Source organism: Psittacula echo, assembly GCF_963264785.1.
Source record: "Psittacula echo genome assembly, chromosome: 4".
NCBI lineage: Eukaryota > Metazoa > Chordata > Aves > Psittaciformes > Psittacidae > Psittacula > Psittacula echo.
The window spans coordinates 25,501,590-25,519,007 of record NC_137738.1 but is presented as its reverse complement, the minus strand read 5'-3'; the positions used below and the strand labels follow the sequence as shown (position 1 = coordinate 25,519,007).

Here is a 17,418-nt window from a genome sequence, read left to right as displayed (position 1 = left end):
AAGGATACAGAGCTTTGCAATAGAGCATGATGAAGCTTGTATCCAGTCATGTTTCTGAAATTTGCATGGGCTGCCTGTGGGTATCTAGTAGAAAGTGTTGTTTTGATGTGAAATTCACATGAGCTGGAAATGACTTCTCTCTGGGTGCCAGAACTGGAGGAAGTCCCTCACACTGACGTGGTGGCTCTTCAGCTGGAGCCCTCTCCTGTGAGAGGAGAGGCATGCCAGGGAAGGGCCTCTCCTCAGGGCTGTGACAGCAGTGTTTGCACCAGCATGCTGGATGAGCCCTACCACAGTGATGAGAAAGGCTCATCGGGTTGCTGCAGAGATGTGGGTCAGGGTGCTTATGTGTAATAATAAAATAACTGTGTAATAATTTTGTGCAAGAGGGTCTCTCAAAGACTATATAATTGTTCTTAAAAGAGACTGAAACATTAACAGAGCAGAAAAATTATTAATTGAATGTAGAAATCAGCAGAAAGTTAGATTCTGAGGGCCTAGAATCTGGACTGTAGTTGGTTGAGTCAGGCTGTCATGCATAAGGAGGATTTCATGGCCTTAAGACTTCAAATAGTAGGGCAGCAGTGAGGTTCTTCCCTTGACTGCCTGAAGACAGCACTTCCCAGTTACACCTCCCTACCAGTTCTGCTGTAAAGTAATAAGTATGTTAGAAATAAAGGACTGAAAGATGTCTTTATTACAGATGAAGAAGTGCAGTAAAGTCTCTTATCTTCCTCAAGTTAAATGGATTCTAACATAAGAAGGATATGGACCTGTTGAAGTGAGTCTATAGGAGGGCTGGAGCATCTCTGCTATGAAGACAGGCTGAGAGAGCTGGCCTTGTTCAGCCTGGAGAAGAGACGGCTCAGGGGAAACCTTACAGCAGCCTTCTAGTACCTAAAGGGGCCTACAAGAAATCTGGAGAGGGATGTTTTACATGAGCAGGTATGGATAGGAAGAGGGGGAATACTTTAAACTGAAAGCGAGCAGATTCAGATTAGACATTAGGAAAAAAATCTTCCCTGTGAGGGTGGTGAGGCATTGGCACAGGTTGCCCAGAGAAGCTGTGGGTGCCCCATACCTGGCAGTGTTCAAGGTCAGGTTAGATGGGGCTTTGAGCACATGGTCTAGTGGAAGGTGTCCCTGCCTATGGCAGGGGGGCTAGAAGTGGATGAGCTTTAAGGCCCCATCCAACACAAAACCATTCTATACTTCTGTGAAATCAATGGCAAAGCAGTGAGCAGAGCTCGGCTCTCCAGCCTAAAACTATGACGTTGCTTCCAGCAAACACCACTGTTGTTCTTCCACTCCCTGGGATCAAGATGCTCATGGAAAAGCTCCATCTTTAAAAACAAAACAAAGAACAGTACAAGGGTGGGGGGTTGTGGGTGGGAATTTTGCTTTGTGGGGTTTTTTAATTGAAGTTCAATGCCCCTGATATCACATTTAGTAAAGAAATGAAGCATAAACAGCTCCTGTACCAATATGGCGTAGTTTAGAAGGTACAGGGTGTGTGAAATTAGACACAGAGCATCTAAGTGTGTAGTTAGTAGAATATCCTGTGCTATCAAAGCGGTGGGTTTGTTTGCTTCATTGGACATTTACAACCAGCTGTCGCTGTTTGCAGCTCGCTGCATTTAGTTTTGTTCTGATCCCTGAGGGATGGTCCTGCAACTCCTCAAATCCCTTTTGCAAGGAAACATTAGCAGAGAAACAGGACACTGAAATATGAGTATTCAGTGTTCGCTACGTGGTTGTTGTGGTTTGATTGCAAGAAGTTGGCTGGCAGATACAGATCAGTAAATACCGGCTTTGACATCGATTTTGGCAATTTTGTTTCAGCTAGATTTTCCTAGCTTTTTATCAAGACATTTGGGGGTGTTTACTAATGCAGTTCTTTGAACAATACTGATAAGAATGTGGATATTCAGAGTGATGAGCTTAGCTATGACAGCTGTACAAGTCAAAACTACCACACAGAACTTGAAAGTAGAAGGGCTCAGAAAATCACACACCTTATTGTAAGCATATAACTAATTCCATTAAAAACATAGCCTGTATGAGAGACACAACCTAAAAACCATGTCCAGCTGAAGCTGTATTTCAACATATTGCACAAGAAATAGTTTACAAAAGCAAGTGCGAAGTTTAGATTCAGAACTAACCTTGACAAAACCAGTCAATTTATGCTCCCTAAGAGCATAGTGGTTAAAGCGTGTAGGTTTTTCCCTAGAATACTGTTATTTTAAGGCAAGAAGCTTCTAACATATCCAGAAGGACTTCTAATTAGACATTTGTATTTGAAGAGTGAAATGTATTTAATATAAAAACACAATTTCCAGCTTCTTTGTGTTTATGTCCCGTGCTACAGGTTCCAAACAGACTGGTCTTTTGTGGCAGGAGTAATGAACAGTCACTACAGCCATAGCAAGCCATACTCACTTTTGTGATTAAAGAAGTAAAGGTGGCAGTTGCCCTGTGTTGTCCCAACTTGGGCACTTGTTTTCAAGTGTAAGCAAAAGTCTCCTGCTTATTCTTTCTACTCTTTTCATCCTTTCCCAGGAATCCCTGTTACACTATTAAAGGATCTACACAGACTTGTTTACTTATCATTAAGGTCACTCAAAATCCATGTTGTGTTCTGTAACAAGTTTTGGACATGAGCAGCTTGCAAAGGGCAGTGGACAGAAAACAAGTTTTTGTCACTTCAGGTCCAGTTTGGGATACTTGGATTTGTACCCTGTGCTAGTGCCTATGTTTCAGGAGGGGAGTTATTGAAGCAGCTACTGAGCGTGCAGCTGACTTAGCTACAGGGATCAGGATGCAGTCCTGCAGGCTTTACTGATGTCACTTAATAGCAAAGCAAATTTGCTGTCATGTCATGATAAGGCTTCTAAATTAGAAGTGCAAACCTGTAAAAGTGCTCATTTAAGGTGTAAAGATAAAATATATTGAATGCCCATCCTGGGAGTAATACTTCAGTCTCAGCCCAACCACCAGACTGAGCTCTGTCAGCTGGGAGCTGCACCCGCCAGCACAAACATCAAAGCTTCTACTGTGAACTCCAACTTCAGATGCTCTGCAACCCTTTTATCTATTTTTTTCCCAGGTTACAGCAGCTTGACAAGCATTGCCAGGCCACTGCCCAGCAGTTAGTGGAGTTGCTCAACAAACAGAATCAGCTCTTCAAAGAGAAGCAGCTGCTTACAGAAGAGGTGCAGTTTCTGCAAACACAGGTACTGTGCCAAAAGAAAAGAAAGTGAGGGGAATATTCTGCAGCTTTAGCAGAATCTAGAGAAATCTGCCAGCAGTCTCATTTCAGATGTTGGATTTTGTGCTGTTGTTGTTTTAAATAAGGTGTTACCTTATGAAATTAAAAAAAATAAGAATAATCCCTGTTTAGAAAGATGACTGGTAGCTGAACCTGAGCCTCACTTAAACCTAAACTAAATAAAGTGTTTTGAAGGGACAAGGAAACAGCAGAAACTATTGTTGATGACAGTTTCTAGCTTTCTTATCAAAAGATTTTCTGTTCCTTTTTCAGAGAAAACGGGTATTTGTTCTTTAACAGCATTAATGTTTAAACAGTAGCTTCATGTTGAAAATTTCGAGCTTATTGCTGACATTTATCTGACTTAAATCCCCCTACCACTTTGTGGTATTTTTTTCCCCCCTTATTTTTAGAAGTCGTTTATCTTCCCTGCTGCTCCATGACCCCTCACCCAACAGCAAGCATGGAATCAGTCTGCCTGAGCACTGACCACTGCACTGCATCTCTAGCAGGCGTGACTCTGCTTCCAGTGGTCTCTAGGAAGCTGTGGCTTGCCATGGGCTGTTGTTGCTTTGGTTTTTTTTGTTCTTCAGCCAGTCAGTACTTTGGAAATAAGGGAGAGAGCTGCAGGGTTTGGTTTTGGATTTGTTGTTCTTTCTTTAACTTGTTTCAGAAAAAGGAGGAGAACTAACAAGCACAGAATGAGGTTTTCAGTTAAACTGCCAAATAATCAAACCCTTGTTCTGGAACTAAGTAAATGAACTAATTTGACCATATCATGCTGCTTTTAACTTCCAAACTAGTGAGTTTGCCCAGGATCACTGGAACATTCAGTGTAACAAAGGACATTCAGTGTAGGAAATTAAGTGCTGTAGCAAACCCAGCAGTAAATAGAACATTAATCACTTTAGAACTTTGAAAAATGGTAGGATTTAAGTATTTTATGGGCTTTTTATCTTAGAATTTAGTAAATGTTTAACCTAGGAGAATAAAATCCATACTTTGTTATGCCTTTAATCATGACAGTGTGTTTGGGTTTTACAGAATTTCCTGTCGTAGTAGACAAACTTGGTAGCTCAAGATAGTGTAAGGTTATCAGCATGTAGTAACTATGGGCAAATTTCATGGCAACTGTATTGTTCTCTCTGTAAGGTGGTTGTTCAGAAAAGAAAATTAACATTTCTGTTTTAAAGGCAGCACTCTGGGTAATGTGAGCAGACTTTACATGGTCCATGGGGATTGTGTTATTGATAACCTATTTTATCTGGAAGTGAGCGTGCCTTTATGAAGTTGGGCAGAAGTACAGGAAACAGACAAAACAGGAAAAAATCATTACAATATTACACTACTATTAAGGCCTGACAGGCAAAAGCTTCCTTCTTTATGTTCATTACTTGTGCTCCAGAGAATACTTTTAACTTTGGAACACTCCAAAGAAGTGTGATATAACGATATAAAGATATATAAGAATGATATAAAAAATAATTACAAAATGAGTCCTAAAAATCTATTTGCAGCTATTTAAAGTAATGGTGGTTCTCTGGGAATTGGAATTCAGCCCAAAAGAGCTGCCTGGAATATCAGACAACTGTTTTAAGAAATCTGAAGAACCGTTCACCACAAATGGGAGCTCTGAACTACAGAAGGATGCAGTCAGTGTAGAAATATAGTTAAAAAAATGTATCAATCTCAGAGTCAGTGTTGATTGAAGGTAAAAGTGACATCATACTCCGCATTTTACTGTATTGTTCAACATTTCTTCTTTGTAATGAATTTATTTTGTTTTGGTGGGGGAGAAGAGGGAGAAACCTAGTCATATCTAGTCTTTTAAAAATAATGTAAAATACACTGACTAAATGTGCTGTTGTATCTTGGAACATAAGCCACTGGTAACTGCAGTTGCATATTTCAGGGGAAAAAATGGGATGCAGATCTCAAACAGGACACAGATGGAATCCAGTAAAAACCTGGATGGATAAAGAGAAATGAGCAGAAGTAGGTATTTTTTCTGTATCCTATATATAGATACAGGGGAGGGAGAGGAAAGGAGGACTAAAACTATTTGCAGATGTGGGTTGAATCTGGCAAACACTTCAAGACAAAAGGCAGAAGGAAGTGTTGGAAACATTTTTGGGTTTGAAATTGTTGGAGCTTTTTATGTTTGTTTCTTTTTAAGCACTTAAAAATGTAGGACAAGGACTCCACTGCAAGAACAGGCTTACCTGACAGAATTAAAAGAAAAAAAAACTTTAAAGATGTAAATTGAGAGGGGAAGGAGGCCATACAACTCCTAGGCAGGTGAGAACTTCTAGAAGAACTCAGATTTTACCATAGGTACTTTTTGGTCTGGATCATAACTGTGTTTGTGTTTTGATTTGGAATTGGTGAATTTTCTTGCTTCCAGTAGTATTCTCCTTCTAAGGAAGCTGAATCCTTTCTGTTTCTTCAGAAAGGCTACAGTTTGTTTTGGGATAAATCATAAAACTTCATGTCATGTTGAAAGATACGTTATATAAATGATTGTATTTGGAGTGGTACTGTTGGAGTTACAGTATTGATACATGCTTAGAGCTGTTCCTGTTGCCTTGGAAAAGTTACTTAACTTTAATGTAAAAGTCCCATATTTTAGAATTGCATCATTTATTTTAATCTAGCTGATGGGGGTTGTTGGGAAGACAAATCTATAGGATTTGCTTTAAAAACTCAGGTCACTTCCACTGCAATTTCTGTTTCTAGTGTTAGTGTTTCCTGTAAGGGGGCTAACAAAGAAAGGAAGGAAGGAAGATTAGTCTTTAAATCCAGCTACATTCTGGTTTGCTGGGAGTCTGTTTTTCATGGAAAACTCATTTGACACTGTTTGTTAGGAAAATTCTGGGGTTTAAAGTGAATTTAAAAAGTCATCATGAAAGAAATAATACCTGATCCTGCTACATGCTGAATTCTCTTATAGGTAACCTGATTTAAAAGACATCTTTATTGAAGGTGTAACCAAGACAAGCACCACAGTTTTTGAAAACACCTTTCCCATTCTCAACAGTGAATTATATGCTTTTAAAGGAATAATATTAAATCTTCTATTACAGAAAGAAGCTCAGTGTTATTTCTGAATAACCACCTGCCTACATGATGAAGATGCTCACTCTGTAACTTTCATTTTCATAGAGTTAAAAAGGACCAGTATGAAAATGTGTCCTGACCTTATAGCCTGTGCTGTGTGTCAGGCCATTACAATAATATTCAATAGATGGCACTACTATTTAATAATGGAATACAGTATAACGTATTCAGGTCCACGTAAAGGTAGTCAAAAGTTTAATTATGGGATTTACAATTCTTGTTTTGAAGGTTTTCAGAAGATTCAGATTTTGAGTTTCTTCTACCTTTGAAAGTCTCTCTTGCATTGCAACTCACTCCAAGTCAGGAGAGTAAGAGCTATTTAGCTCCCCTCCTGTATAGGTATTAACTACAAATGTACGTAGCAGAGCAAACAAACATCTAAATGGAGATGATTACTAGAAGCCTCAGTGCTGTGTTTCTGAAAGCTGGTATGCTCCTTGCTAGCAGGACCTACCTTGGTGTCCATCACTTTGACAGAAAGTATGTGTCCCAATGGATAATCCCCTTGCAGACCCCAGCCGCTGAGCCAGCAAGAGCACAGACCCACAGGAATAGGACCTGGGGACTGCCCCCAGCTCAGGCTGTTGTCCTACGCTGTTGCTCTTGCCTCCCCCCCCCCCCAAAGACTTCTTCCTGCGAGCCAACCCCTCGCTGGCAGGCACCCATGCTCTTCCTATGCTCTCCCTGTGCTCTCCGTATGTCCAAGCCACTAAACCAATCTCCTCCCTCATTACAGATGTCTTTTTCACAGTGAGCATGTCTGTGAACAGACCACCTTCCTTCTCAACAGAAGTTAAAATACACTCACCCGTGACTGTATTCCCATCCTTGCCCCTCCAGTCGCTCAGTGGGAGGTACTTTCAGAACTACCACTGTTCCTTAGCAGCAGTTTTGTTTTCTTATGTCAGCAGGGAATTTCAGCGAGGTCCCAGCAATGAATGCAGTGTGTAATGTGCTCCATTTGCTTTTAGAAAGAAGGGGAGCTTTATGTCCAGGAAGCAAGTAGCTCGTCCATCTCTGATGTCAGAACGGTTTCAGGTTGATCCTTACACAGTCATCAACTGTTCTTAGGAGGCCTGAAGACTGCTTAGGTTACTGGGGAGAGAGCTTTGGGGTTTTTTAGTAGAGCTGGAATGCACAAAAATAGTGCCTCTACCAGGTATTTGTAACACCCTGTGATATTCCACAGATAGGGGCTGTGGGTTGCATTTTTGTGGTTTATTGTTTGGGAGGTTTTAATTAGGTGAAAGTCTTCATCACTACCTGTATAGTGTGTAGACAGAGGTGATGAGAGTTCAGCTATGACAGGAAGGGATAAAGACAGTGCAACTGCTGCATCTCCCAGTATTTTGCTCTTCAGAGTTTGTGAACCTGCAGTGTCTGGCCAGCGGGCAAAGCTGGGAGCAGCTCAGGAGCTAAGCCTGGCCCTCCTGAGAGCTCCAGCTTGGCATTTGCACCTCTGCAAATAAGGACTGAGGCACCTAAGCCATCTGAGTGCTTTCTAACCAAAGAACCTAGTAGCTTCTCTGCCCTCCACTGAGAGTTAACGGCAATGAAACCATTCAGCTGTCCATGGCTCTGCTCTTACAGACACTCTGAAGCTGTACACCTGAGAATAACCAGCACCCAGAGAGATCAGGTGCTGCTGAGGTGAGGAGGTGGTGGTGGCAGGAACCTGGGCACTCTGTGCTGCAGAGGTCTGCTCACTGTGTACCAAAGTACTGGTGAGTGGATGAGAAACTGTAAGACGGAAAGGTCCCTCACCAAACTCATCTGCCAGTTACGTGGGCATTAGGAGTGACACCATTGTGTCCATTTAGTTACAGAACTGCACAGCTTAAATGGCTGCTTTAGCATCCAGGCTGCTGTGTAGTGGATTATGATGATACCCTGCCGGTATTTGTGCTTTATTGTTAAAGCAGTTGTGGCCAGGCTGTGGTCAGCTAGAGGAATTCCTACTTCGTCACTCAAGCTGAGGTGCTGCATGTCAAAAAGAGTGGAGGGGTAACTGTGGTGATGACAGATGTGCAGGCACCCCGAGGCTTCGGGGTGGAAGTACTGGCACTGATCTGATTTACAGGCAGGGCTAATGAAATGCTTTTTGTAACTGTAGGTGACAAGAAGCAGAAAATGGGAGGTTTTGAGTTAGAGGAATCTGTGACAGTCTGACATTTCCAGGCTAGAGATGTTTTGAAGCTTAGTGGTATGAAATATGGTCTGAAGAGGAAAGCCTAGAAAGGAGAGCCTCTACCTTGCGGCACAGGGGGCATGGTTGCTTTAGTAGCGAGAGCAGTGAGACATGTTGGGCAGTCATGAAGTGCAGCTGTGTGGAGGGGGCTGGCTGGGCACCCACCACAGTGCCAGTTGCCAGGAGGCTTCTTCAGGAGCTGAGTGTTGGGGCTTTTGCCTTTTTAATCTGCCAGTACTCTTACGCTGGCTGGGAGTACTGCAGTGTGGCGCTAGGCCTCCTCTCACTGGCACTGACACAGAATGTAAGCCCCATGGCTTCCTGTAGCTGTAGTTCATTCTTCCTTGCACTGGGTGTTGGTGCATGTATTTTGAGGGAAAAAATCCCATGTTACTGTTTTTAATTAATCCTTTGTATAAAGCTGCAACTTCATAAATTCTTTTTTAACTCAGCCATAAATCCCTTATCAAGTAAGGAGGGCGAGGGAAGCGAACCCTTCTGCCCTCTAATGCAAAACCAGACAAAGTAGAAAGTTTATTTTTATTTCTGAGGTCATTTACATCTCTTAAATTCCAATATCAGAACTCCAGTGGCATACTACAAGGTAGCTCCCCCAGCTCCAGTAGAGTTTGATGTGTTGCTTAAGAGCCACTCCTGAAGTGCTCTTGAAGAAGCACAAACAAGAGCTATGCAAGAGCTTCAGAGGGGCACATTAGCCTTCCAACCAGAGGTTTCCTCCTGGCCCAGGCAGTCGCTTCCCGTTTTGCTGCAGCTCCCACCCTGTACACACTCCCTCCAATTCCCATTAAACATGCTCTTAGCACAAACCTGTCGCCTCCTTCCTGGGAGGCAGAAGGGGCAGGACCTTAGATGTGCCCCAAAACAAGAGCTCAGTTATTTACTGCTAAACATGAGCCATGTCTAAAGCTCGTGGAGATCCTGTTAGTCAGAAATCAAACAGTTCTCCTTGCTACCTGTAAGACTTCTCGTCTTCAAAAGCAGTGAGGGCAGCAGGCCCACGGGAAGCACTAGCTTCAAAACAGCGTTTGTTTACACTGCACTGCCACAGCCTTACCCATTCTGTATTTCTCTTCTAAGAACTCACCCACAGGCTGAAGGGACACAAATGAGAAACACAAGCACTGCAATACAGACACTCACACGCCCATCTCTTCCTTTTATCTTTCAGGGCTGCTCTGCACCTGGCTGAAACTGGTCTGAGGCTCACCCAGAGTCACCTCTGCAGAACACAGGCATACTTGCTGCTCAGTTCAGCTGGTTTCTGTTCAGTTTTAGCTACAGAATCCTAAGTACTTTTAAGCCTTACCAACCTACCCACCTTCCTAGGAAGACAGCTGAGACCATTCTGAAGACCGGGCTTGCAAGTGTTGGAACAGCAATAACATAGCATGGACTGAATTTGCAATCTGTACAATTTTCTATAACATGTTTTTATCTATTTTTATGATTGAATGTAGATGTCTTATTTACAGGCTGAAATACCAATAAACTTAATTGGATTTTTACCTTTCCTAATCCTGAATCCAAGGGGAGGTGGGAGAAAGGGACTGCTTATAAGCCCTGCACGAGCCAACTGCATTCCTGTCTATAAACTCATTACCAGAATCTACCTGGAAACCTTATATTTACAAGGTATTTGTCACTTTTTATAACAAAAGTGAGAGTCCCAACCACCTCTTACCCATCAGAAAAGCCTAAGGATGAGTAAGAAATACTCCATATAATGTGGAAGCATTTCCATGGGCAGAAGTCACTGGATCAAGCCTTTAAGAGAAAGGCATCCTCATCAGGTAGTACAGATCAGCTGAGGGGGTGACAAGAGACTTTCCCACCTTAAATATTGAGCAGTTCTCTGGGATGGGCACCAGCTGAACTTGGCTTCAAATTACTGAACCTAAAACATTTGGAGGATATACATGGAGGGCTTTTTTTCTGGTTAACTGCACACCTGTGTTTTGAGAAGTTCCTCTCCAAATACCAGACAGTTTCAGAAATAATTCAGCTAAATCTTCTGCTAACTAGCGTAGGATAAACTACATACATAAGAAAAAAGCTTCTACATCTATTACCTTCAGTGTAGCTGTAGAATTGCATTAGTAAAAAGGAGAAAAGTGCAAAGAACAGTTCCCCATTAATAAAGCTACCTCAGCCAGCATGAATACATCAGATATAACAAAAATAGGAGCAACAACACATGCAAGAAGTTACCGTTTGCTCTGTGTGGGGGACAATCTTTCCTTGGCTTGTATTTTAAGAATTATTAGTGGTACAACCCTAACATCAAAGTGGGCTTTCCTCCCTACTTCAATTTCCTGCCATATTAAACTGCCAAACACATCTGATTGCCTCCTTGAACTGCTTCCAGTCTGACAATAAACACGCTTAAAATGGCCTCAAGTCTTTAGGACAAGAAAGACTGACCACAGTAAATTCAGTCAAAAACTGGGTTTTCCACAGTAATCAGGCTGACAATTATTTAAGTGTCACTACTTTATGGATGGTTACACAGGTATAAGAATATACGTTTATAAATGTAGGAATATGCAAACTTATTGTTTAAATCTATTTTTTATTATTCCACAGCACAAATCTGTGTGTAGATAGGAGAAAGTGCCTATAAACTACACACCCAAAAGAACTTGGCACCTAGTCCCAACATTTAGGCTTCACCGAGATCCTGGAGCTGCTGTGCCCTGGCCCAAGGCACAGCTGGACCCTCAACCTTTCGGACCTGCCTCACCTACATGCACAGCCATGCTTCATCTCAATGCATCCTGGGTTGGGAGGTGTTCACACTCATCTCAGGAGTAGGCTCAATCCAGTGCGTTGCTGGGAGTCTAGAAGGAATCAATTTCCAGGCAGCAGCTACTCTATTTTGTAGCAATTAATTAGTCATTAAGCACAGGCAGCACCAGATCTACCTGTCTAAAGCTCTCCCCCACCCCACTTCTCCTTAGGCACAAAATGCTTGGGTTTAGAAAGTTTACAAGTGTCAGACCAGGTGACCAAATCCAGGAGATCCCACATCCACAGCCAGAGCAGGATCCTGTGACACAGGGTGCAGCCTGGCCAGACAGTCCTGCTGCTGCTGCTGCAGCTGAGTTCTGATCACCAGTCACCTATTCCCACCAAACTACTGGCTCATGCACTTCCTTATTACAAGGTGGGGGAGAAAACAGAAGGGAAAAAAAAAATCCAAACCCTGAGAGCTGGATGAAGCACCTCTAATTCCAAGGAAGCCTTCCTGCCCAAGACCTGAGCTACAACCCAGGTCTCTAGGGACACTCAGCCCTCAGAGCCAGCTGGTACAAATGGCCTTGGGCCAGCTCATGGGCTTCAAAGAGTCCCACTCCGAGGTGCCCTGCAAATCCCACCTGCCCATTTTTTCCTCTCCTTACCCTAAGGCATTACTTAGCTCCAGGATGCAAGGCTAGGAATTTCATCAGATGACAAATCACTTCAATCGTGGGTGTTCTGATAGGAACATAGCCCATCATTCCTTCCAAAGTACAACCCAAATTTCCTTTTACAAGTGACATGCACCTCATGGAATTAACATGATCCATCTGTATGGGAACAGCCTCAGTCTAAAGCACAGATACATCTTGCTTGGTCATAAAAACTTTTTTTTTGACAATACTGTAAATAATGTACAAGCTGAAACTGATCACCCAGCATTTGAAATACGTCACAGCAAGTTACAGTTATCACTAGGACTTCACAGCAAATAAAACTTGTAACTAAACATGCACAGGTCATTATATACACAGTGATAAAAAAATAATGATGTACATTTTCTTGTAAGAAGAAATTAAGTAAATTCTTTGTGCATTTCAGGATTGAAATGTCTAACCTATATAAAATTACTTTAAAATATGAAGTAAATATTTAACCCAAAACTCGAGAAATCTTTTGTAATCTGCAATATAGCCTTCTCATTTCAGTTTTTCTTTCTCTGACACAGAACAACTTAGGAATTTTATCCTCTAAGATATTTAATAGTAATGTGCAGATATAAAAAAATACGTCCTTTGTGGCAAGCTTGAACATATATATATATATTTACAAACCTCCAGAACAAATTAGCATTAAAAAACACAGAAGTAGCAGATTGACATAGTGCTTTATTTAAGCTGTCTGTACGAAGGAAAATAATGTGCATCCCTATCATATACGTGTAAAAATACTAAGGATGTACAGTGTACAAAAACAGTTTCTTGTAGTTATTTCACATCCTTGTGGGTCATATACTTAAGGAAATAAACAGTTTAAGTATGACCTACAGTAATACGGTTCCTTGGGTTCATAGTCGTGTCTGCTTAATATCCTTAACCATATGACTAGATCTTGCATGGATCTAATGAAAGAACTAGCAAGGTCAAGAAATGTCACAAACTCTAAAGCTACAGGGAGGTAATTCAATTACCAATTTAGAGGTTTTTATTTAAATAAATACTTTACATTTCATGCTTGCCTGTAATGCACTACCAGGAGCAAGATAAGGAAATTCTACTGTAGACAGTACAAACAGTAGCAGCAAAGTGTGTACATTGAGGTGTAATATATAGACCCTGCAGTTAGTAAGGAAAGACCTTACTTTTGTACTCTAGGAGAAGCACATGGCCCCTGCAAGAACAGTCAGCTTGAAGAAGCCGCAAGTAAAGATGGAAAAAAAACCGCAAAAAAATACTGGAATAAATGTTCTTTAAGCGATAGGAATGTACTGGAAGATGGATTAGTGTGGAAAGTGAAGCTGTGTGCAAAACTGCCAAAATCCAAACAGAAATGACCTACTTCCTCCGAGATGGCTGCAGTACAAGGAGGGCATACTCTAGGTCATGGAAGTCAGTACAAGCTGGAGTCAAAGTCTGAAACATACTGTGCTCCAAAGGCTCGCCAAGGTAACCGCCACCACCTCCCACCTAAATCCAACCACAACTGCAAACAGCGAAAGAAGAGCTTCAAGAGTTTCTTGTGGCACCGCCTGCCCGCTTGTCTTTCATCCCTTTCTAACACTGGTAAGAGAGAGAATTCCCCAACCCTGGGCAGCACGAAGTGGCCGCTGACTCTCTCTGTAGCATAAACTTGCTCAATGATGTTCTGGAAGGCAGACAACCCAATGCAAAGTGAAGTCTTCAGAGGGTTTTGAAATAGCTCACTGACAGGTATTTACTGCAAACCGCACTCTAGCTCACTACGCAATGGTGCACTAACCACAGGGCTGCTTCTGCACACAAGGAGCGGCTGGCCAGAGGCACGGCGCTGGCTGGGCATTAGCTACAGGAGCCCTGTGTCAAGAGACTTATTGCTATTACAAGCTGACAACACAGGGGGAAAAACACAGGCATGTAACAGATTTTGAATCACCATAGTTTCAGTCTGTAAGCACGAGGCCTTTGCAGAAAACTAATTAATGCCCATCTGATTGATAAGTACTCAGTTACTTCAGTCAGTCACTCACTGCATCGGCACAGCCACCTCTATGCCACCAGTGCCAAACAGACCTGCAACGCATGTGCTGTGCTCCTCTTTCTGCAGAGGGATAATCTAATCCCTAGACATGTTTAGTGTTACAAGGTGACAGAAGGAGATCTTATGTAGTTAGAATATACATCATGATATATTTCTGACTGATTATCCATCCATTACTAAAGAGAAAACACAAAACATGAAAAACTCTAAATTAGTCTGTGTCTTTAGCTGCCTTGCTAAATGCCCGTCTACCCCTTGACCGTCCCAGCACATGCACTGCCAGCAGTGGGCTTCATGCTAGGGCACGCAACCTTCCACATCAAGAGGCTAAGGCATCTGCAGAGGAATATCTCTCTTGACAGACTCGTCTACTCATTCACACAACACAACCAGCAATACTCTGCGCTATCACAGTCTTCGTAGGACCTAACACGATCCGAACGCAGAGATACGTTGAATGATAATCCCACAGAGTCAGGGGGTTTGGGTGTCGTTAGCAAGGACACGTGCGCACTATCACCGCACTGCCTAACGTCCCGACTCCTAGCACCAAAGGGTTTATTATTAAGATTATCATTGCTGAAGATCAAAGCTGAAGTTTATGCACATGCTTTTTAGAGACAGATCTTCAGAAATCAAAAGACCTTTTCCTATCAGTGGAGCGTTTCTCATGATGCTTTAAATTCAATCAATCAGGTACCACAGTTAATGTAACATGATGGGTTTCGGGACTCTTTTGGTTGAGGGCAAACCTTCCTTGAGAATGGCTGATCCCAGAAATTTACTATTTTAATCATTAAAATAAAGTGCTTTTCTTGTAATCACGGTGGTCTTGTTGTTCAAATGCAATTCCTTCATACAGAACAGAAATTTGCTATTGTGCCATCAGCCTCTTACATCACATTTATGGAGCACAAGATGTAGCTTTTTTGTCTGCTTGTTTTTAACCCTTTGGCACATGAAGTTGGAATTCCTCACCTCCACTGCCAAATGATTAAACAACAGTATTTCTTTCATAAAAATCTGATTCTAAGCAGTGTGTACAATTTCAGAGCCTTGTTAAAATTTCCACATGGGAGAAAAGTGCATTATTCCCTTCAGCTTGTACAGTCCTTCCATATAGTACAAAATTAACTGCTCTAAGCCTGTTCTATCTAAGATGTAGCAGCATTTGCAAACATGACACATACAATCCTTATCTCTAAAAATAAATACTACCGCAGTATAACCAAAAAAACAACCAAAATAAAAAGACTGTTCAGAGTTAAACACCTGGAGAAAAAGCTAATTCACAACCTCAAAAGAAAAACGAGTAAGGCAAACACCTGTTTACCTTGGTGCACACATTTTGGTGAAAAGCAATACCATTATGCCTGTCTACATTCTTCAGCCATCAGAGGTGATGTATATCATGAAAGAAAAAGAAAAGCATGAGAAAGATGTTATCTGGTGCAAATTATAAGACCCCTTAAACTTCTGCTTTTATGCCTTCATTTCTTGCATGTATAATGTTCGATTCTCCATGATTGCACATGAACCTGGAAGTTCTAAGTGGCAGGCTGGGTGAGCCCAGCCCTTCTGCTTCTTCTGTAGTATCCAACAGTAATTAAAAAATAATATATATATATATTTATATATATCAACAGTTTAAGTCCTTCTCGCAAACGTTCCCCAAACAAATTCCAGCCAGATGTTAATGACAGAGACCTGCTTCAAGTAATGATATGCCTAACAAAAACCTTGCATATGTACATCACCACCCCTACGTTGCCTTGTTCTAACCAGCACAAACAGATGCAAGGAAAGGTTACCGACTAGTCTCTTTAGACTATTACATTTTTGATACATCTTCTTGAAGAAGATAAGCTGGATCAACATGTTTTTTGTTTAGCTTCCACTGTGAGGAAAAATAGATGGCTACTTGTGCACAAGATGTACATTGCTGAAGCCAAGTCATCTACCTTCAGAGAAACTGTTAGTAACCTCTTGACATTGCTATTATACTGAGACTGTGGGCAGCAGCAACAGCGGGAGAGCGTAGTAGAGAAATTCTCCTATTTCATGCAAACCAAAATGGATTTTAGGTAGGTTTGGGAAAGCAACTTGTTCAATTTGGAATGGTCTCTGAAAGTGCCCCTGCTATCTTAAATAGTATCTAGTACTGGTGGTGATGTTCAGGAACCATTTTCAGTGATAAAACTAAGATGACAGTGAAGCAGCAGAACAAAAAAGTTATTCTCGTCCACTTGCAGAGTAGGAAAACTGAGGGAAATGTGGCCGCCTCTCATTGTCCATGCAGTCCATACCATCCTCGTCATCTGTATTAAGGGAGAAGTTCAAAACGTCATTATATTTGCAACAAAGTTTTATTATTCCCCTGATACTCAGCACATCTTTCAGTGTTCAATGCCGAGGTTAAAGGTTCAAGTTGAAGCAAGACTTTAGTCATGTAAGCTTACACTTACACAGTAGAGTGACGCTCACTGGAAGGATTTGAATAAGTCACCATCTATTTCAAGCTGGGTGGGCTGGTTGGTTTGTTTTATTATGACTATCACCTGAGAACTTCAATTATTACTACCCCTTCTAGGCTATTCAAAACATGCCAGCACATCTAGCTTCTGGTAGCACAAAAGCTGATGGCTGATCGAAGCAGCCAGCTTCATTGTTTCTTAAACTGAGTTCGGGAAATTATAATCTTATTTCAATATTCCTCCATTTCAAAGGGAGTTAAAAGGAAAAACAGCTACAAAATGAACAGTTCATGCAGGTTCTATGTGTTTCAATTCTTACATATCATTTCTTAGTAAACTATTTTTACAGTATTTACTGGGATCAGAGGAAACATGGAAAAAGCCAAATTCATAAATATTTTTATTTACATAATTCCTGCAGTGCCAATGGAAACCAGGCACCAGATGTTGTCTAACTCTGAGAATTTGGATCTACATTCTCACATGGATTTTTGTGCTTATCCTTAAAGACTCCTATTGAAACTGTTATTCTAACAATGTATTTATATACAACCTTTCACAATTATGTATCTTTTGTATCTTTATACATTCTATGTATAAAAACCTAGGGTTAATGCAGGTTGGAGCAATTGCTCTGATTAGGCCACCTGACTTCAACAATGCTTCAGTTCTGTAATTTCAAGTACAATCTCCCTTTCACACTGTCAATTTAAATTAGGTTAACTAACAGAGCCTGTTTTGCTCAGTTTGATTGCTGTAGATAGAAGATAGAGTTTCAGTATGCACTGAGCATGATTTGTAAAGCTTTGGTATCTAAATAACTGGCCTGAATGTTATAAAAATTATTTCTGTAACTATACAAGATCTTTGGTTCA

General features: G+C 41.4%; 2 protein-coding genes across 6 annotated transcripts in view; one reads left to right on the top strand and one right to left on the bottom strand.

The window, feature by feature from the left end:
- The window catches only part of SDCCAG8 (SHH signaling and ciliogenesis regulator SDCCAG8), a 114,827-nt gene extending 104,732 nt beyond the window's left edge, over positions 1–10,095 (top strand). For 2 of the 5 annotated variants that reach the window (XM_080616865.1, XM_080616862.1), the window contains 3 exons: positions 3,110–3,236; positions 5,184–5,266; positions 9,766–10,095. In XM_080616865.1, the coding sequence (XP_080472991.1) occupies positions 3,110–3,236; positions 5,184–5,234 (178 nt within the window). In that variant the 3' untranslated portion in view covers positions 5,235–5,266; positions 9,766–10,095. Of the gene's footprint in view, positions 1–703; positions 810–3,109; positions 3,237–5,183; positions 5,267–5,447; positions 5,554–9,765 lie in introns of those variants that run through there. The other 3 variants (XM_080616863.1, XM_080616864.1, XM_080616867.1) reach the window with 3 other exon arrangements.
- Positions 10,096–15,446: 5,351 nt separating this feature from the next.
- The window catches only part of AKT3 (AKT serine/threonine kinase 3), a 150,893-nt gene continuing 148,921 nt past the window's right edge, over positions 15,447–17,418 (bottom strand). The window contains exon 14 of the mRNA XM_080614898.1: positions 15,447–16,387. Coding sequence (XP_080471024.1) covers positions 16,302–16,387 — 86 coding nt within the window. The 3' untranslated portion in view covers positions 15,447–16,301. The remainder of the gene's footprint in view (positions 16,388–17,418) is intronic.